Source organism: Rhipicephalus microplus, chromosome 3, assembly GCF_043290135.1.
Source record: "Rhipicephalus microplus isolate Deutch F79 chromosome 3, USDA_Rmic, whole genome shotgun sequence".
Taxonomy (NCBI): Eukaryota; Metazoa; Arthropoda; class Arachnida; order Ixodida; family Ixodidae; genus Rhipicephalus; species Rhipicephalus microplus.
Window position 1 is genome coordinate 171,003,818 of NC_134702.1, and position 22,183 is coordinate 171,026,000.

At 43.6% G+C, this 22,183-nt stretch overlaps 1 protein-coding gene across 3 annotated transcripts in view; it reads right to left on the bottom strand.

Moving 5' to 3' along the window:
- LOC119167534 (uncharacterized) overlaps nt 1–22,183 on the bottom strand; it is a 66,993-nt gene that overhangs the window by 36,186 nt on the left and 8,624 nt on the right. Inside the window, exons 2-5 of one of the 3 annotated variants that reach the window (XM_075890512.1) lie at nt 21,340–21,405; nt 21,042–21,258; nt 9,068–10,225; nt 3,462–9,016 (exon numbers count right to left, since the gene is read on the bottom strand). In XM_075890512.1, coding sequence (XP_075746627.1) covers nt 9,144–10,225; nt 21,042–21,258; nt 21,340–21,405 — 1,365 coding nt within the window. In that variant the 3' untranslated portion in view covers nt 3,462–9,016; nt 9,068–9,143. Of the gene's footprint in view, nt 1–3,461; nt 10,226–21,041; nt 21,259–21,339; nt 21,406–22,183 lie in introns of those variants that run through there. The other 2 variants (XM_037419027.2, XM_075890514.1) reach the window with 2 other exon arrangements.

Consider the following 22,183-nt stretch of genomic DNA (forward strand, 5'->3'; position numbering starts at 1 on the left):
TTGCAGAGTTGTTCACATATTCTGTGCCACGTGTCCGCAGGCACACTTGCACCGAACACGAGAAGTGACAGCGGATTCGCATACCACGTCTTAGATATCGGTGTTGTAGCCCTGTGCTTTTGCGCCGTCTTCCCGCACTTAGCGAAACGAAACCGCAGTGCCGATCGTTAAAAATAATCGGGAACCGGCCGCCATTGTCCTCTCGGACGGTCACGGGAAGCAACAGATGTTTGCCTGTCATCCCCTCCCTTCCGGACCGCGCGTCACCGCGCCGTGACCTTCAGCCCGAGCCTGCCTCGAGGAAGCAGTAGCAAGGTCACGTAACCACAACTACGGACAGCTGTCGGCTGGCCGCCCCCGGAACGAGCCATTCGAAGGTAGCCCTTCGCCCTCCGGAGATAAGCGCAGAGACCGCACGGAGAGAGAGCCGAAAAAATAGTTGCATAACATACAGTGCCGCTTGTCTATGCTGCACACCTGACACACGAGTGGCAGAACGTAACAATGATCAAGGTCACGAGGCGCGCATGATGTTTTTCTTTGCTCCCGCTATCCCTCCCTGCTTAGTTTCCAGCGCTTTCGTCGGAACAGGAGAAGAGAGAATAAATCTTTGTAACTCCTTTCACTGGACGGAGTCTTGCGGCAATAAGCTCTTCCAGTAAATTGATTCCATGGTTACTTCAAAAAGTGTTTCAGGGCCCCAAGTGCGGCCTCGTTGTCTAACGAGACCAAGGGTCGAACGTATTTAGTGCACTCTTGCTTGCAGAGCAGGCGCAGCATTGTTTCTCTCTCTCTCTTTGATCGTTGCAAGTGCTTTATGCCTCCTGAATTATGCCTCATTGGCTGATTGTTCCACATTTTTAGCCAGTTTCAGCTTGTGTTCTCCACAAGCACATGCATAGGAAGAGCCAGACAATATACATAATATATTCCTGAAAAGATATGCCAAATGGTTAGCCAAATACCTGTGCTTAATTTTTAAATCATTATTAATCTGTAGATTACCACAAGACTGGAAAGTCACAAAAATCATTCCAGTACAGAAGTCCGCTGACAAAGCCAAAGTCTCTAATTACAGGCCCATCTCCCTAACCAGCTCAGTCAATAAACTCCTTGAACAGATAGTGCTTAAAAGCATAAACACATACCTTGAAGAAAGCATCTTTTCATCTTACCAACACGGCTTCCAAAAAGGTCTATTCACTGTCACCCAGCTTGTTGAGCTAATCCACGACATATCACTTTTCATCGATAACCAAAAACAAGTGGACCTTCTTTTACTAGATTTTTCAACAGCTTTCGATCGGGTCTCACACAGTAAACCCATTGTCTAAAATTGAATCAATTTTGAATAACGGACCCATAATCACTTGGATACAAGAATGCCTTACCAACCGTTTGCAGTTTGTAGAAATTCACCATCAAGCATCCACTCTTTCATGCGTCACATCTGAAGTACCTCAGGAATGTGTACTGACTCCAGTTCTTTTCCTAATTTTTATGAATCATCTACCATACAACATAGGTGTTAAAATTAGATTGTTCACTGACGATTATATACTTTATAAAAAATTAAATCGTACGAGGATCACGTAACATTAAACGAAGCCCTGCACTCAGTTTCTAAATGGTGTAAGGACTGGCAAATGACCCTTAACGTTATTAAATCAGCTGCCCTGACAATTACTAGAAAAAGACACATGTCTGAGTTCGCATACACAGCAAGTAACATACAGCTAGGTCGAGTTCAAGGACACAAGTACCTCGTTTTATTACTTACACACAATCTTAAATGAGACTCTCACATTAACACCATTACATCAACTGCCTTAAAAAAGCTCTTTTTCCTCAGAGGACACCTCCGGCTTGCGCCACCTGACATCAAGCTTTTAGCATACAAAACTTTTATCCGACCAGTTCTCGAATATGCTAACATTGCATGGTTCCTGTGCACTCAACATAACATTAATAAACTTGAACGGATCCAAAGAAAGGTCATCAGGTTTATATTTAACAAATATAAAACTTCAGATTCACCGACTGAATTACTAAAGAAGGCAGGTCTTTTTAGCCTTGAAAATAGATCCAAACTAACAAGGTTAAAATTCATGCATCAACTGCTACACAGCCAGGTAAACATTGACACCTCTATGTTTATTTCAGTAACCTCATGTAGACCTACACGCAACACACACTCCATGACACTAACTGAATGTACACTCCATTCTAACTTCTTTTAATACTCTTACTTCCCGAGAACCTTAAGAGACTCAAATGGACTAGATCCATCAAATACAAAAACTCCTTCACTAGACAGCTTCACTTCAACTGCCCTGAGATAGCTTTACTCGAGGTAGCTTCACTAACCCAGAACGGTTGAGTCAAGTTATTACCCGATTTCTTTGTGAACATAACTATTTTCATGTATGGTCTTCTTTTCTCTTACTCCTACTTTCTAGTGGAATGATGTTTATATTGTATAACTTGTAGTTAACTTATGTCTGCATTTATGTGTTTTAGTGCATTGTAGTACAACTTAGTGTAATTTGTTTACTCTTTTTTATGTATTCTGCAGTAAACCCCCCCCTTTTCCTGCCTTGATCTCGTTTGAAATTTGCAGTATTTGTAAATAAATACCTACAATTGGCAGTGAGCCGTCCGATGAAATTACTTTTTTTTAAGAGCAGACGTTCATCCCTCTATCCCCAAATTCTTGAATAATCCCCCTCTTCCCTATCCGCCAAGAACCCTCATTCCGCAGTTTCACGTCGATCAACACTCTTGTGCCTTGTGCGCGGCGCAAGGTCAGGGTTGCAGCGCCCTTACCGTCGACGGGTTACGAAATATACTCAGAAACTCTCTCATTGCTTTAGTGACGGGTGAGAAGGTTAAGGAAAGAAGTGCTCCGATTCCATAAACGTTGGTCAAGGCCGTCAGTTGTATAGTTAATATGCGCACCTCTCCAGTCCTGCCGTGTGTAGTTCTGGGAGTGTCTAGCTACAGCCATCTTGACCTTCTTTGTACGTAGTGTGTTGCATCGTTCAGCCGGGTGTTCTGTGGTTCAATAGAGTGAATGTTTCTAGCCAGATACGTCTTGATTTGAGTCCATTTGACTTCTAGCTTTTGCATTCTAAGGGATATGTCTTGCAACGCAAAGCAGTGAATCGGTTGCTGCAGACCGGCCAGTCAGACCGTGATGAACTGTTGTATACGACTAAAAGTGTTTCCTTTCACCAATTCCCAAGTAAAACAGAACTGGTCGCTAAGTGGCTGAAAAACATTGTGAGGGAAAATTTTATTGTCGACTGTCGTTGGTAGCCGACATTTCTTCTCTACTGACTATGTGCCTGTGTGGTGAGTCAGTTAACTTCACATGGTGTTGTCCCGACAGCATTCGATGAGTACCCAACTTACCCAGTGCTAAGAGCCAAAACGACTTGTCAGTGTTACGAAAACTTCGATTAAAATTAGAACAAGTTTATTTTACAAAATTTACAACCGTCTTGAGATGTGATTCTTGGTTAGTGGCACAAAAGTCTCTGCCCCTGGGCTCCGACTTTTTCCCCGTGGGAGACCGTGCTGCTCAGCTGTTACCCAGAGGAACAGCTCTGGGTAACTCGACGGGCCGAGGACGCCGCCAGGGCCCAGGGCTCTTGGCTGACACCTAGGTGTGGGATCCGCACCACCAAGGCCGTCGGATTTTCAAAATAAAGTTTTTCCCCGTCTTCCCTGCACCAACCACTGTCTCACTCTCGTGGTGTCTCTGTTCTGTTTCCATTTGCACTTGTTGAACATCATATGCGCAGTCCAGAGGCTTTTCTAGACAGGCCCCACAACTCCGTTGCGCTGTTTGTGCCATGACCGTGAGGGCGCGGTGCTGGGTACAGTTGCGTCGACAGGAGGGGAAGGCTGTTGCCCACGTGGAGCAGAGAGAGCCTTCATTAAGATCGTGTAGAAAGCGGATGTTTGTCCGAACTCTGGGATGATTTGTGTTTTTGGTTGGGGATCCCGCGTGGGGCTATGGGTGATTTATTATAGCAAGGAGCCCGAATCTAGATGTTCTGTCCCTGTTCCAAAACCAAGCATGCGAAAAGCGGAGCAAGAAGGTACGGTCGACCTTTCTGAATCGCAGGATGACTTTGCTGACAAGAAACATAGTGTTTGCACTCAAAAGGCAAATAAAGAGGCCCAACGAGTAAGTTTATATGTTTTGCCTATCGGCAGGCGTCGTAAACAAGCTGTGACCAGCGTTTGAAGTGTACCAAACTCCAACAGCAGCTTGGCACTGTAAGGAAAGCACACACTTTTTGTCGGGAGAATAACAGGCAGCTTCTGTCAAAGAACGTGTGGCCGATTGTGCAACGGTGAAAAGAAGGCCATCTTTCTCCTTCATCAACTAGACAGTTATGGGCAAAAGCGGCCGTGCTACCCAGAGAAGATAATCAGAGAGTGTGTCGTGCGGCACTTTCTTTCGCCTAAGCGTTACGGACGCACTCGGACAGCCCAGCTGCTCACACTTCCAGCAAAGTGCATGCTGCAGCGGTGCACGGGACCAAGCCTGACAATGACAGAGGTGAAAGAAAGAGGTTTTTGAAGCTTCCTTACTCAACTCTAAGCAGCATATGGCAACACTAATCATTTACGAGGCTACCATCAAAACAAAATGCATATACGATGCAAAATTGGACGCAGTCTTTAGCTTGAGAGACAAGCCTATCTGGGACACACCAGCTGGCTCGAAGAAAACCCTTGCAAACAGGGTCTTGTGTTTTATGCTTCATGGCATCACTAGCTTCTACAGAATTCTTCTCTCATACTATTTCACTAAGCAGCTTTGCGGGAGAGACCTGTTTGCACGAACTAAGGAAGTGATCAACGGTGCTGAGTCGTGCAGATTCTTGATTGTGGGTATCATGACGAATAATAATTCTACCAATACTACAGTGTTTAAACTGATGGGATGTGCCAGCCTATCGACTGTAGTGAAGCTTCCATATGATATTAATTTTCCTAAGCTTAACCTATGCCACGTACTAAAAAAATGTTTAGAGTCAATTTCTCGAACGAGATCTCACAGTAGACATAGGGGAAATCTGTGACATACTTGTCCAAATGATATATGGGCACCAGAAGGACATGACCATCAAGCTGGCAAGAAACTTAACCAAGAAACATGTCCACCCTAGAAACCCGGAAAAGATGAATGTCCTTCGATCAGTGTAAATAATCTCTCAAGTAATTGCAGCTATTGAGCACCTCCAAGAAAACACAGGCGGTGACACTACCCTGTACATGTTAAGCTAAGCAAGTTCAACTATTCACTTTATGAAGACAATGGTTCAACATCCATGATGCCACGCATGCTAGCAGCAGCCAGAAGAGCCCAATATCAAATACAGACAACTTCCGGCAGCTGTGACTTGCGAAAGAGTTTACCAGCTACACAGAAGACATCCAGGAAAGCTTAAAAGCACGAGGAAAGAATGGTTTCACTGGTGAGACATTTGAATCCTTGCGCTGTACAACAAAGTCTACAGCTGAAACTGCACGTTTTCTTCTGTGAAATGGTATTAACTGCGTCTTTTCAAGGAAGCTGAACAGTGGCCCCATTTGAGGTCAACGTTGGAAGAATAAGATTCATGTGCAAAGGGAATGACATGCTTGATGCAAGGGCAGTGACCACTGTGATTTATCGCGTTATCAAGTCTGAGGCCTCGATTGGCAAGGAGCTCACAATACCTTGTGTTGGTGCCGAAGAGCTGGCTACAGCGCTACCACATTTTCTGACTGAGGATTTGAATGACCATGCAGAATAACCAGACACCCCATCACCCTCTGTCATACACTCTCGTTTGGTTATGTCACTGGATACATCGCCAAAATAATAAGTGACTTTCAGAGTGACGCGTGTTCAATGCTCCTTGAAACGTACAGGAGAAGTGATCCTATGTATATGCCTCAGCAAAGCCAAGATTTTAGCAGGCTGCAAAAGCAGTGTGTGTGGCTCTATTTTGTGCCTTTTTTGAGAAAGCTGTCAAGCACCTTCCACGCGTAAATGTTCTGGAAGTACTACAAATCCTCATTCAGTCACGTCTTGAAAACTCGCCACTGCTACGTTGTCCAAAAGGCGTCAACAACAGCCACGCGATAAGGCCTGCCGGCTTGACTTCCGAGAAGTTTGTCGGAATACTTCTGATCAACTACACCAAGAAGATAACCAACAGGAATAAGACGTCAATAACTTATGCGCACAAGCCATCTAAAAAACACTTTAGGCTTTAAATTTTTATCCCAGGTGGGAGTTATTTGAGCAAGAAGTGATGTGTTACACATGACAGCTTTCAAACAATGTGTTATTAATGAAGAAAATTCTCAGTTTGTTTTTAATTTCATTGTCAATAAATAATTGGTTTCACAAAGTATGTATCACCATCTGTAAAGTTCGAGATGGTTCTTTGTCGATCACATAGATCTTGGACGATCATCAGCAGTGATGATGAACTCAAGCGCAAGCAGTGGAGGTTAAATGGACGAATTCGTTTATCAGAAGGGGATATAATATATACAACTGAGCTTAAGAGATACACAGATAAACACAAGAGAAACGTGCAGTCTCACTGTACTACTTATAAAGTTAAAGCCCAGACTGTTTTCAATCGTATTTGCCTCTAGCTTCAATGATCTACCAACATCCTGATTGCAGCCAAGGCTAGATCTATGTAGGTACGGAGATTCACCGATCTATCGGAAACACTGATTACAGCCCAGACTGTCCAGTCACAATCATGCACATATATAGTGCCACAAAAAAATAAAATGGGCAGTGGCCGTGCTTTACCCTTGACTGCGGCGGCCAATTAGAGCCAATATATTCGAAGGCCACAGCCCACCGGGCAGGGCCAGAACGGAAAACCAAACTACCAAGAAAAACAACTGCCTTTCTCCTTCCCCATCCGCAAGTGATCGCAAACAGTGTCAGTAGCGGATGTCACATGTACGCAATTTATTGCTCAGACATTCTGCTCTTCACATTCTGCTCTTCAACGGCATCGTTAGCCACCCAAAGAGACAAGACAATGCCTCTGCAGCATGTACCATCGCTGGCAAATGCCCTCTAACAGCTTCACTTGGACCCATCAAGGGTGGTCTGTCTCTTTACCGGACGCGGCGTCTTCCCGGAGCTTGAAAACAAGACTGCCACGGCCGTGGCCCAGACCCCACGCTAGAAGGGGGTGGCACGCGACTGCCAGCGTAGCGCCATCGCATACAGCCAATACAACTGCCCGTGTTGCACACATACGCAGCGGGAGGTCATGACACCGGCTTCTGCCCAAAAATCTTATCCCTCTCAGCATTCCACGACCTCGCAGTTCATCCCTTGACATGAAACCGCTCTCACCTTGAGCGCGCGGCGAAGAAGAAAAGCCGGGCGGCCGCCGTCTGAGAGCGAAATGACACTGCCATCTTTCCCAGAAAAGAGAACATGCCAACCTCCTTAGGGAGCAAAACCTCCTTAGGGAGTATATGCGGCCTTACACCATCCTTCATTTTTAATGCCAGTGGTGCTCAAATAAAAAGACCAGCACTTTGGCTCCAGAGCTATGACGCAAATTGAAGCCTGATGTTTCGTTCTGTGCAAACACTGCATGTTGCGCAGAAATTCATTTGCCAACTCAGACACATACCTAGGCAAGACAAAACTGTGCAGTGGTAGTATAGGAATAAGGGTCAGGAAGTTTTTGTCAGTGTATGGCAGTTATAAATAATGCGAGCATACACGGTGAGAGGGGAGCGAGTGCACGCTCGTTATCCGCTTGGGCTGGGGGCAGTGGTAGCTGTAGGGTCGCAGCGACAACATAGGTGTGCGGCGTGAGGGGTAAACAGTGACAATGAGAAGGTTGTAAGAAGGCCATGGTATGACAGAGTAAACTTGACTTCAAAAAAAGGTGTCAATAGCCCTAAATCAACAGGGCCTTTCAGGAAAACATCGCATCATGTTTCTTTGTGTATCAGCATGTCTCCAGAACAGGCATAATGCAATTGCCAGACACATGGTAAGGCAGAGTAGCTGTTTGAGATGTCGGGGCTCGCCTTTCCTGCGTACCTTATATTAATTATCTCCAAGACAAGGTGTGAAGACCATTGTTGTTCTAAGTTGCTGCAAGCATCGCCAGGTGGAATGGGCATGCACAGTCAAACTGATGCGCATGTTTGTAGAGCCATGCCTACCGCTCATTGAGCCCATTGATTGCATGCCCGCCTCTAGGCCTTGTCCTTCGCATGGCAGCCAAGGCACGTTCATTTCAGACTTTGACAGCACCATGAGAGCTTTCATCAATAAATAGTCCTTTCAATACTTCTTCTGTAAAGGAGACAGATGTACGAACACTTCCACCACAAAATGGTGCAAATCTATTCCCTGTTCAGTTACTTTATCCTTCATTCTCTTCAATGTTAGCGTCTTTCTCTAACGGGCTGCAAAAAGTATTTTTACCATGTACTTCGACAGCCAGAAGAGGAGATGCACCCTTTTCTGAATCATACTAGCGTACCTTCCTGCACTGCATTCAGCTCTAAGAATCACAAATATAGCGAAGTGTTCAGATGATCTGCTTCCAATGCGGGATAAGTAGGTTGCAATGCCCAGTGCCTGTGGCTGCTCACTAGTTTTCCTGCTGAAGATCTCCTGGACTTTGCGCTCACTGGTGGGAACACAGAACTAGCGGTGGTTTAGGAGAAATACTTATACTTTTTCAACTGATAAGAGAGCTTGTGGCTCAGTGTTGTTCTACCTCATAAGTTCCTTTATGTTTTGTCACTCCCTCTGGGTAGTGAAAGGGGAAGAAAAAAGAGGCCACGCCCATGAGAAATCATCACCTACATCACCAAGCACCTGGCTCGGCTACCATGTCGGCCCATTTCAAAAATTGGTGGGCGTCTAGCACCACAAGTTATTCAACTCAGTAGCTCTGAAAAGTCGGCCTTTCTGTTATACTATCTTCTGCTTCTTCCCTACCTCAAACTGAAATCATCGTTCCTGATCAGTTGCTGAAGTTTCTTTTCAAACCTCAAACCACATCTTCAATGTCACCTGAAGTAAACGAACTCTGCCCTCCCTGCCACGTCTAAAGTCTGAAAGCCTCTCACTTTTGTAGCTTTGTATTTGCATGACGACGCGACATGTGAACCCTAAGTCGGCATTTGTGTGGAAAAGAAGCATTGCAGTGAATACAGGCAAAGGAATGTTTTTGTGCGTGAATGCGCATGTGCTCATTGAGGTTAGCTTTCGACAAAAACGATTCATTGCAGTGGAGACAGGAAAACGGGCGTTCTCCTGAGTGCTTTCGCATATGTCTAACCAGCTGGTTTTTGTGCACAAAAGATTCATTGCACTGTACACAGGAAAAAGGCCGTTCTCCAGTGTGAAGGCGCATGTGGTCAACGAGGTGGTTTTTCAGCCCAAACGAAGCATTACAATGCACACAGGAATACGGACGCTCTCCCGTGTGCTTGCGTATGTGCCGCACAAGGCAGCCCTTCGTTGAAAAGGATGCGCTGCAATGGACACAAGAAAAGGGGCGCTCTCCTGTGTGAGAGCGTATGTGTTCAGACAGGGTGTACATCCGCGAAAACGTTGCATTGCAGTGGACACAAGAAAATGGACGTTCTCCTGTGTGCTGGCGGATGTGTCTCACCAGGTGATTTTTCTGCACAAAAGACGCATCGCACTGCCCACAGGAGAAAGGACGTTCTCCGGTGTGAAGGCGCATGTGCTCAACGAGGTGGCATTTCATCACAAACGATGCACTGCAGTGGACACAGGTGAAAGGACGCACTCCTGTGTGAGTGTACATGTGCTTAACGAGGTGAGTTTTCTTAACAAACGATGCATCGCAGTGAACACAGGAAAAGGGACGCTCCTTTGTATGTGTTCGGAAGTGTTTCATAAGGTCATTTTTCTGCAAAAAAGATGCACTGCAGTGATTGCAGAAGAAGGGAAGTTTTCCCGCGTGGGTGTTCAAGTGAGCCATCAGATTGAAGTTCTGAGAAAATGCAGCTGGGCACAAGTGGCACTGTAAGGGAAGCTCGCCCACATGTTTCTGATAGTGTCTGTTCATATTCGTGTTGTCCTGTGTCACATAGGTGCACTGCTGGCAGGAATTCAGTCGATCTCGTACAGACGCCGATGAAGAAGACTGCTCCAGGGACAGAAAAGATGAGCAACCTGCAAAGCCACCGTGAGCACGCAAGGGCAATGTAAAATATAATTTCTGCACTATGTGGAACATGCTACAACACTAGCCAATACATAGTATTTGTTTTGAATGTAAGCGAAGCAGTGATCCCCTTGCTGCACCAAAACCAAGGCAACAGTGGACTATCTCAGCACAACTCTCATGCTAATTCACTTTTATTTCTTAGACACAATACTATTGAGAACTAACAGACCATATAGACAAAGAGAGAATAGAGAATGTGATTTGTGGTAATTACTTGATAAATGTCAAAGAGATAAACCAGACAAGAAGATAACTTACAGCCATCAGGAACTGAGCTGGCAACATTTGAATAAAGTGAAGTGACCAGTGCTTTACTCAATGTGCTGGGGGTGGCCACCTCCCAGTCTACTTTGTTGTGTACCTATATCTGTGCATTTAAACCTGGAAGATTTAGCACCAATTGTAGCTATGCCTGCGAGTGTGGAAAACTTTTGCTGCCTGCTGGCATCATATGGCATGTGATCTTTCTATGAGCTGGCGCTTTACCAATAACTCGTAGCATTCATGACAAAGTTCTGCTTCTGGCAGACTTCAAGCCTTCAAGTAGTATGCAAGAGATTATTGGTCACCTGCAAGCTCGCAGAAAGACAATGTGCTGTGTAATGGCTGCAGGCAAAAAAGAGGGTTCCACACTGGCCAGCATGGCTGCACTCAGCATTCTCTAATACTCCCAGGTATAGACGCACAGTTCTATTCAATTAAGTGGATGGGGTGATTACTACTGCCGTAGCTGCAGTGTTGTAATAAGATGACTGTTTGGGTTTGAAGTCCCAAAACCGCCCTATGATTATGAGAGGCACCGTAGTAAAGGGCTCTAGAAATTTATACCACCAGGGGTTCTTCAATGTGCACCTAAGTTTAGGCACACGGTCCTCGAGCACTTTCGCCTCCATTGAAAATGTGGCTGCCGCGACCTGTATTCGATTCCACAACCGGCGGGTCAGCGTCCTTAGCCACTAGACCACGATGACGGGTGCCATAGCTCAGTTGGTAGAGCACCAGATGCATCCTTTGAAGGTTGCAGGTCTGCCGACGACACTTTATACTTTTGTTCACATCACTTTCTTAGCATTTATATCCCGACTACTACAAATAACATTCCCTATACTTTCCTCCGTACTACTGTCCATAGGTTCTCATAAAAACGTGCTTGAGATATAGAAACACCAAGGTCCGAATAAAAAAAAAAATTTATATGTCATTCCAATGCAATGCCCAAAAAGCCATATTGCCTTGAATATGAGCCAATGTGCACTAACTAACCCATTGAATTACTTACAGCAAGTTTTTCTTGCACAGAAGCATCCACAGAACACTCTGCAGCAAGATAACCAGTTTATATTCCAAAATAAGAAGCACAGGAACGAAAATACGAGTGCAAGAGGTTGATAAGAAGCAAACTAGACAATGTGAATAAAACGAAACTAACATTTACATAAGTTAGAAAAGGCATCTTTGTTTTGGTGGTCCAGCCTGCAAGCACACTTATTAACATTAAAGGAAGAACTGTTTTTTTACATTACAAGCCATTGCATAAATCCAGAAAAATCTGATCGTGGAGGCCATTTCATGGTTTTAAATAAAGTTAAGAAAAAAAATGAGGTTCGAGCTCGAGAAATTGGCTTAGCACTATTGCGCCAGTCCTATGTTCTCTGTCTGTCCTTGTATTGTTCTGTACTATAACTTCTCTTCAGGAGTCGAGTCAGTCTTTCCTGGACCGGTCAAGCGGCTTTTACGATTTTCATAGCCTCACACAGCTGAAGGAACTGAATAGAGCTAAACCAAGAAGTATTTAGCCTTTAAAAAAGTTGAATGCGCTAGGGCTTAACTGTCAGTTAAATCAAACATACAGGGTGTTCTTTTTAGGCTATATGTACAGATTCTTTAAATAAAAATTCTATGGCATTGAAGCACCTGTCGCTCTTGCATACAAACTCAACATTAAGGCAGAAATATTTTGCTGCAGTTAACATGACACCGTTGCAACTGATGAACAAGAATTCTTAGATCAACCTTTTTGTTATTGACTTGAGGGCAGGCGTTTATATTACAAAGTTCTAGTGCATACCAGTTTATGGCAAACCTGATTTTTAGAAATAAAAAGTTGCGCATAGTTTGAGGTATCCATTGGCTCATACAGAGCACGGCAGAACACAAACATGACGTGAGACAGAGAAGCGACGAAATCAGCACGAAGGCATGCCAAAGCACCATCTGGTCAGAAAAATCGGTGAGCATCGTGAAATGCTCTAGCAGACAGCTTAATGTTTACGTGCGATGAATTATGCGAATCTATTTCTTTCTTAAGCTATAAAGAGATGCGAAAAAAAAAATTTATGCTGTATGCAAGAAGAAGCGCTGCAGTGGCCGCCCCAGGGTTTTATGCTTTCCAGACAAAGAAAAGGTTGCTATTCTGGTTTTGCTGTGCACAGTTCCAAGGAAACAAGTAAGAACGAAACACTATGTGCAAAGTAAAGTGATATGCTGACCCAAGCAAAGTGATGATAATATTTTGTTTAACAAAAAAAGGGCCCCTAAATATTTACTTCTTTCCTTAATTCATAGTGAGGGTATCGTTTTGACAAACGTGTCGCCTTTAGGTAGCATACGAGGAATTATTAGTCAGCTACTAGGTAGTATTAGGATCACGTGCTACGTGGCGTTACGTGAAATTGCAGTTACTATGTAGTTCTGCTTGTTGACCAGCTTCATTAGCTCAGAGAACTTTATTTTAGATCTCAAGGAAAGATCAGAATCAAAAGATGCAAGTTTTTTCCAAAATTACATAGTTTTCAATTTTATTTGCTTTCAAAAAGTGTTTCTCAACATTTACTACAAAAAAATTGAGCCTTGTAATTAAACTTGTCATAGGTAAAATCACCCTTAAAAAGCACAAGGTGGCCACCAAAAACTAAGAAGACCTGGCTAGAGTTCCCTGTAAGTTGCCACCTGTGCTGCTTGCCATTGCATCTCGCATGAGAAGTTCACTAAAGCCACATGCTTAAAATAATCATGTTTTCCAAGCTCTCATTATTGAATAAATCAATTTAAGATAACACAGTTTTGCCCAATAGATGAGCTTTCCCTTATACTTTTCAAATATGTTTTTTGCAAGATCCACACTGTAAGCAAAAACTATCAGAGTTTGAGGTTTTTGTGGTTCATGACCTCTGAAAATTCTCTTGCGTTCAAAATTACTACCTCGTGTAGGAGTAAAAAGATGGTACATGACATAGTTTTACCACCACCTCTCAGGCAAGTAGTAAAAGGATGTCAAAATCCTGTTTTACCACATAGGGAGTTTTCTATTACGTGATTTTTAACCCGCGTTTCAGAGTTTATTACCACGTGACTGCAAGGTGCAGCTGCTTCGGTGGCTTTTGCCCCATACCCCCCATTGTGACGCTCTCCGTGAATCCTAAAGGTACGCGAGGACCACAGATCTTTTTTTTTTTTTTTTTTTTTTGGTGTCGCCGTGCATCAGGACTGACCTCGAGTCAACGCACTTTCACTGGAACTGGGGGCAGCATAAGCACAACAAGCGAGAACAGCATTCTGAGAACGAAAAAGAAAAAAAGACGGGGGGGGGGGGGGGGGGAGGAGGAATCTCAAACGAAGAAAAAAGAAAGAAAGAAAACCTGCTGTGGAAAGTTGTCCTGCATATTTTTGCAAATTGTTGGCTTTTGCTCGGTGGTGGTGCCTTGGAGACAGACGGTGCAAGAAACCTGGTATCTGTGTATCTGGTTGGGCTGATGGATCTCACGTGTTTCCTACATCGTCAAACGACCGTGCGCTTCCGAGCGCCTCCGAACCTGCACGTCGCGGATATCTTGCTTCCGAGCCGAATCGCGAATATCTGCCAGTGGTGACAAAATCAATCTGGTGTCATAGTCCGTGCTTGCCTACTGGAGAAATAATAAGCAAAATGCTTCACTCTGTCGTCGGCACCGAGCCGCGGCCGCCAGTGACCAGTGGGAGTGTGTCGCCGGGGCAGATGAAAGAAGCATCGCATATATTTCGTTCCACAGTAGGCGATGTCTGCATGAGTAAAGTGCTGCCCGAATTGCCCACCTCATGCACCCACTGTTCTCAAACATGTAGCGCAAAGCCTATACGAGGCAGACGGAACCAACAAGCGGCTGCCGGTGAGCACGAAGAAACCCCGGACAGTGGTCTTTCGTTGGAAGTATGCATACACCGCCCCGTCCCCGTAAGATAGCGGTCATGTGTTTATTTGTGTCTGAAATTACGACGAAATTCGCACAGGATATGTGTTCTGTGATCGCCAGCTGTGTTTCATCGGATAGCCGTGTTCCTCGAAAAGGCCTAGTACGCCGTCGGTAAGAAGCTTGTGTGCAGGCGTGCACCGCTCCTCTACGCCCGTTGTGATGAATACGTGCTGCTACTGTGTTTGTGCACCGTCGCTCAATGAAAATCATTGAGCTACCATGGTTTGTGCGTACTTAGATATATTTTATGGACTTGTGCATCAGCAGTGCTAACACGCGTGGGGCCATGAGCCTGGTGTGCCAAGTAATTATTGGATACTCAAAAAGGTGAGATTGGGTAGATTTATAATAAAAGGTTGGTGTGACATTTAGTGCCCTGCAGCCCACATTAAGTTAACGCTTGCACCTTCAACCGTTGTTGTTAATCAATGCAAAAAAAGAGCTCTCCTACCGGTCCTACAGGGCCGGTAAAAAAGTCTACCTATATATACCAGATTGTCAAAGTGTAGTTGAGCAACGCGTGCAGTCTGTTCGAGTGGTGTATTATTCTGCATTTGTAGTGTGTGCGTGTTTGTCTGTTTATAAATCTATGTGTCACCAATTCTGCCGTTTAATAAATGCAATCAATTCTGCTATTTAATAAATTTGTCGACTCTGGGCGAATGCACCCGTCAATTTTAATTTTTTACCACCGGAAATAACTCCCAGAAATCACCTCAAAAACCTTGTGAAGGCAGTAAAAATTTACTCTCTCTATACCCGCTCAAAACCTCACTGGGGTAAATATTTACTACTCTCCCTACGGTCAAAAACTCAGCACGAGAATAAATTTTTACCTCGATAGTAGGTGGTAAAAAAAAATCAGGAAAGATAGTGCGCTAGAGGACAAATGGTTTACGCAGTTTTTGAGGTTATTTCAGGTCATTTTCGTTTAGTGTGCATTTTCAAATAATGTTTTGAGTTTGGACACCCTGTTTTTGGTACTTCTGGTAGCCAGATCAAAATAAAATTTGGCCACATATTCCTTGGCATAAGAAGAATGCAGGTACGTATCGTCCCTAGAACTTGACATCACCAATATAATTATTGTGGAGCTGAAGTAAGCAATTAGTATGGGCAGAGCATCTTAAGACTTCTCACAATGCAACTTTTCTTGCCGCTTAAATGTTTATATGCACTTTCTTGATAGCTATTTGTATCCTACAGTTATTCAGAAGCAATATGAGTCATTAATAGCTTAGAACCATAAAATTTTAATGTGAATAAACAACTATATTTTACTCATTGTCATGGTACAAAACAAAAACCATGCAACTTCTTTGAAACTGGTTAAATTATTGAAATCAGCATAAAAAGCTATATATACAGCAAAAATTTGGCTGCCCTTGACTGCAGACAATTTTTTTTTTTTTAGTGGTGTGTTTCTTTAACCGACTCCTTCATGTGTTGCCGTTTTCATTCTTTCATGATTTAAGAAAGCTTGCTAGTCTGCGCCTCGGTCTTTTACATCCAACTACGACCGCTGCTTCAGGGATCAGTGTATCTACTGTTTTGTTCATTCCTTTGATGACAGCATTTTCTTATTGTACTTAAGCAGCATATTTGTTTTTGATCGTAATCCTTAAGTAGTCAGATTTGTTCTAAGTGAGTCCAAGTTACGTGGTGTTTTGGTAGTTAGCCTTGCTGAAGGTTGGAGCACTATTGCTGCCCTTACTAACCTATGGTCAGTTCACTTTACTTTCCTCGTGATATCAACATCTTGTATGCACTATGGTGGCCCATATAGAAACAAATCTACTTCGTTATTTGTACATAGAGCTTTCCCATATGCACTTGTTATTTCTACCTTTACGGAAAAAGGTGTTCATAATGCAGAGCCTACCTTGCTTTCCTAATTCTATTGACATTTCTCGTCTGTTATTTCCATGGTAAATATCACAGTCACAAAGTGCTTCTTCAACGTATTCTTCCTACCCGACTACATACACGGCGCAATACAAACTTCAGCATTTTTATTTGGCTGACTAAAACAGCTGTGACAATGTGATTCGGCATTAAACAGCATGTGCACGTCCATAGAATCAGACCAATGCACTCAATATACTAGATTTTAGTACACTGAGGGCACTGTAGAGTAGATCTTTGATTATACAAATTTTGTGCGGTCATGAAACATATACGTATGACTGAACAGGGTTCGTACAGGTTTCCAAGGAGAAAACTCAAGGATATTCAAGGACTCTCCAGGACCTGTTGCAAGTTTTTCAAGGACTCAAAGCGGCACGCTAAGTTGGAATTCTTCACTCTAAAAATTTTCAAAAAAAAGTGACCAATTTCATTACACTTATAATATCTATGAATATCACAATTATAAAAAAAAAGAGCGCAGTATTAATAACTTCTCGCACCCTCTCCATACGAAGAGGGCACAATGTCATGTCAGAAAGTTATGCGCTGATGGGGTTCAATGCGCATGTGTAGTCGGGCCATAAAGGGGTCGTGCCACAATATTTGTGGCTTGTGTGCTCTTTGCTGCAAGCTTTAACTACAGCTCCAATAAGCACAATACAGGCACCAAGATTAATTTATTCTTGCTATATAACTTGTCACCTTTTTGGTATGGACAATTTTCAGTTTCTGTTTGTGGGGATTGAGTTGTGCATGTACATAACAGTGTTTCTGACTTAGTCACGTGATCACAAAGCTTTGCACGCGTCATGCTGAGTATTGTCAGCTCTCGCACAAATGTGCCACACAAGCACCTGCAAAACAATCTCGCCGCTACCTGCAACAGCCACGATGCTTTGCCGATATGTAAGGGATATTCAAGGTCACTCAGTTGACTACAGATCTGGTGTGACGTCACTAGAGCCCTTGTAGCCCTTCCGGTAGAGCTACGTTAGTGTTGGACGCGCTCGCGATGGGCCTCGATTAGGGGAATGAGCATTTAGGTACACCTAAAAAGTGACAAAATATATTCTTAAACCCACAAGGTGTTTGCTATAGCCTTGAAATTTGATGGCACCACCCCATCAAGAGTGCCGGCTAGTGCACAGTTGACATTCGCAGCTCATTGCTCAACAACCAAGAAGTAACAACTGTGACAGTGCTTAATTTACACTCATCCTGTGGATACATGTGTGTTCTTTTCTAGCAACGTTCTTGGTTTGTTTAAGCAGCACGCTTCCAGTGTCGAGCTATGACAGTCATTCATCCGCACTTGTCCTGTGCGCTTTCACTATGTGTGTCCTTCGTGATTGAGCGGCGCGTTGCATGTATGGGCTTGCTCGCCCTTTTTCATGTGACATTCTAATTTTTTGCTATCACATTCACTGCTTCACCCTTGCCACAAACTAACTTTTTTTTTCGCATGCACTTTTGCAGAATGAGATCATGTGCACCCACGCCCCATTGCTGCTTCAGAAATGGGGAGTTTAACAGGTTCTTACACTGATGTACCGCATTTAGGAGGTCGCAATGTCGATATGAGAGTGCACTGCTCAGGAATTTCAAGGATATTCAAGAATGGGGAAAAATTCCACGACTTTCAAGTGCCTTAAAAATGCATTTTTCTAATTGAAGGGTTTTCATGGATTTCAAGGACCTGTCCTGCTGAAGACACGTAACTTCTGCACCACTAGCATGTTTACTGCGTGAAAAAAAAAGAAAAAAAAAAGAAAAAAAAAAGAAGAAAATAAATAGAAAGACAAAAATTGGCACACGATATTATTTATAGTTTGTCAGGGGCGCAGCAATTTTAATACATCCCTCTCAGTGATTAGAAGTAGTTCTAAACCGTCATCAACCATATTTGCACTACACAGCACGTACACATGTTAAAAAGAATAGTCACGGACAAAAAACTACTGTTCCCAGTGACAGTGTTTAGCCCCTTCACAATTTTGCTACGATTATCTGCACGACTAATGTACCGCAAGGAATGTGACTCAAGGGGAACTTGGTAACATATTTCCGCTGGACTTCTAAGCAGGTCGACAAGATTCCCGTGGGTAGACATCTAAAAAGTTACAAGTCTTTTTATTGGCAGGCAAGTTTGTGCGAAACTACCCAAAGACTCACTCTGTCGTAGATTTCTATTATCAGATGTAATGTTGTTTAAAACCAAGAGATAACGCTACACGATTCAAGACTTGTTAGCTTGTCAAAGCTGAAACAGGCACCTTGGTTGTTCAACTAGACAACATACTTTGCACATAAATATCCAATGAAACGGTATTCTGCACTGAATGCTTGGCCTATCACTGGCTCCATACTGAAATTTTAAAAGCATTAAAACAAGTGGGAGTAAACAGAACCTCCTGAAATAGCTGCCAGACAGAATTCTGTGAGAAAAAATATGCTGGGCTGGCTTCATAGAGACAGAGGTGGGACAGGGGGGGGGGGGGGAACTCTGTTAAATTTAGTTGAGGTTTATTTACTCTGCTTATGCCCTCTGGAGCTTTTTAACACCCTCGACAAAAAATTTGACAATGCTAAATGATATAAACATGAAAAAAAACACTATCACTGATTCGCGGCAAGGGCAAACTAATCTGAGAGGCACCCATAACAGGTGGAGTGTGCAGTCACGTCACAGCAGGGACCCACCCGCAAAAGCTGCATAGCTAGTGCTGAAACTGAGAACTCAATAAAGTGGGTGCGGCAGGCATGAGTTCACGGTTCATACATTTGTACCGTTTGTGCTGCACTCACACCGCTTACTTTGCATCGAAGAGACAGAACGCACGAAAGTCACTTCACTCGCTGGAGCGGCCATATTCCTCTACATCAGCAGATTGAAAATACTGTCAGATCAAATCCTAAAGGCGGCAACTGTTAGCCTTACTTCTTATAACATCCCCAATGTGTTGTTACAGCATACCTGCCAACCTGGCAACAGAGAAATTCGTAAGACTTCCGAGCGGGAAGGAGGGGGGGGGGGGGGGGGTACAGATATTTTGTTTTTAAATTTGTAGCTGTGATGGATTTGGCTTTAGCGACAAGCATAATTATGTTTTGCCACCATAAGTAAAATCGACGCGCTGAATTACTTTCCCCCATTTTTGGCACAAAAATGAAAAAAACAAAATAAACCATCGTGAAAAAACAAGAGGAGGGGGGTCCCAAACACAAGTGCAAACATTGCCGTTGCGGTCTCATAATGGCTTAGAGTGGCCGGACATACGACGGTAGGGTTTCCCACTAAACCGAGCGTCACAAAGGGGGAGCGCAAATGCTCCCAAAATTTCGCGTCATCAAAACAACTAACAAAAGAATCGATTTCCGTCAAAGCAACTCGCATATGTCTTTATACGTGAACGGATGGGATGGCACAGCTGGCTGCCACGAAAACCCGGGTAAAAGCTTTGGCTTTGCTCGTTTCTAGATTCTATGGACAGGAAAACCAAAACGCTTTTAGACTTTCTTACGTACTGCCTTTAATCTACCGCTGCATCAGCCACGTGCCTTCGGAGCTCGTAGATCGCTATCGCATCGCCGCGATCGCGGTTTTGTGTGCGGCGACTGCGTCAAGTGGTAGTTTTGTTTTCAATTCACGTGCCTTCAATACTAAATCATTTCATGCTATCTATGATCACAACTGCCGCGGTTTTGTCCACAGAGTTCGCTGAAAGCAGCATTGCTTTGACTGGTCGAGCATTGGCCGCGCGCACACTTTCAAAGTTCTGTTGGTAACGTCGTCGCCATACATGATTCTGCCGAACGACTACGGTTTCGTCCATAGCGGTTGTGGTAACGACAACCACATGCACTGTAGAAGATGGCAGATGCGCTGGTTGCACGCGTACTTTCGAAGCTTCGAGCACGCTGCTCTTGATCGGAACGGTTTCGGTACTGAAGTTCATTCACACGCCTTGTTCAGGAAAAGTGTTTGAAAAATTCGAATTTCGGCCTAATAGACACATGAATTTGACTGGAAATTTCACGAATTCGTATCTGTCGCAGTTTTGCATCACGGAGACTCTACTGTATGTTTAGATGAACGCCTCTCAAATTCGTTCATAATGAAATACGGTTGGTTCGCAAAAAGCCTGGAACAGACTGACCTGCATTTTTGTCAATGCAGCCACATCTCGCACACAAATTTCGATTTCCGAGAGATTTTCATGGCAACCTTAAAAATGGGAGGAACGATCGAAATCCAGGAGTCTCCCGGACAATGCGGGGGGAATCTTGGCAGGTATGTGATGATGATAACCCCAATCAATATTGTTTTATCCTGGTGACAGAATATAGCACAACGCCAATCGTCCCACCTCCGCGACTAGCTATGGCAATGCACCGTAGCCAATCGCGGGGGGGCCACGCTTTTTCATTTTTTTTTTTATCAGAAATGAAATATTTTTTATAAAGTTTCAATCAAGATTTTCAAAATCGTAAGCGCAGTTGAAATTAGTATATTTTACGGGAAAATCTGAGAAGTTAGCAGGTATGCTATAGGACTCCCCGCTTCACTCTTTCGAAGAAACTCTGAGTTTTTTATTTTTATGTTAAGCCAAATGAGACAACATACCTGAAGAAACAGCTTGAGGTTCTGTTTGCATAGCAATTGATGACATAATTTGTTTTACATCTGCTTGTGATGCTGCGTGGCAGGTTAGTAGTTGCACTTGAACAGATTTCTCTGTGATGTGACCCAGTTTACACACTGGCTCTGGTGATGCTTTTACAGGTTGTGCCGACTCGCAAGACGGACCCGTCACAGGCACTGGCTCTACTGCGACGTCATCCTGAAATGAATTGGCTAGTATTGCTGCGTTTGCCAACGCTAAAGATTATTGACAAAAAAAATTAATGCAAAACTTTCTTACATGGTCCATTTCACTACAATGGTTTGGTCTTGGCATGTGCCCAATGGTTCCATCTCCAGCGAGAATCTGTACAAGAATATGAAACAGTGTATGAAAAGATTACTGTATGGATGGTTAATGACACATACAGAAGAAAACCATAACTTGGAAGTACTTTTTGCTGAGCTAGCTGGTACATCATTAAGAGGGGAAATTTCATAGGCCTAAAACACGGCAATAAGAATCCAGGAGCACAAGAAAGGAGTGTCTTTGAGCTCTTACGTTCTTCTTGCAGTGTTTTAGGCATCCAAAATGTTTGCTAATTAAAAAAACACTGGCACAAAGGGATACTAAACAAAATTTTCGCTGCCAATATTTTCAGCCAAATATATAGGTTGGATCATGAAATCGATACAGACAACCTTCATTGGAAGCAGAAACTACGGGAATATAATTAATTTTATGCGTTTTTCACAAACTGTCGCATCTAGCGACTGCACCGTAAACTAGAGGATATGACATTTGGTAACGTCAAACTCACTCTAAACTGCCTTTTGGCTCGCTCATCTCCCACTTCGGTTCCTAGAACCAATATGAACAGCAAAAGCAGCGAACAATGCTTCAGGCTGGGGCAAAGCACCAGCGCTTTTGTGGAAGAGAAAGAGTGGAGTGAAAGGATAGGTGGAGCAAAGGGAGAGGAGGACAAGAACATGTGCATCCTGCATATGCCTCAATGAGTTCGCCATCACTGCTTACTTGCGAGCAGCCACCACATGCTCACAAACCATCAAAAATACAACCAACTGTTCGAAAATACGAGAAATAAACTCAGCTTATCAAAACAGTGCCATCTACTGAGTGTAAT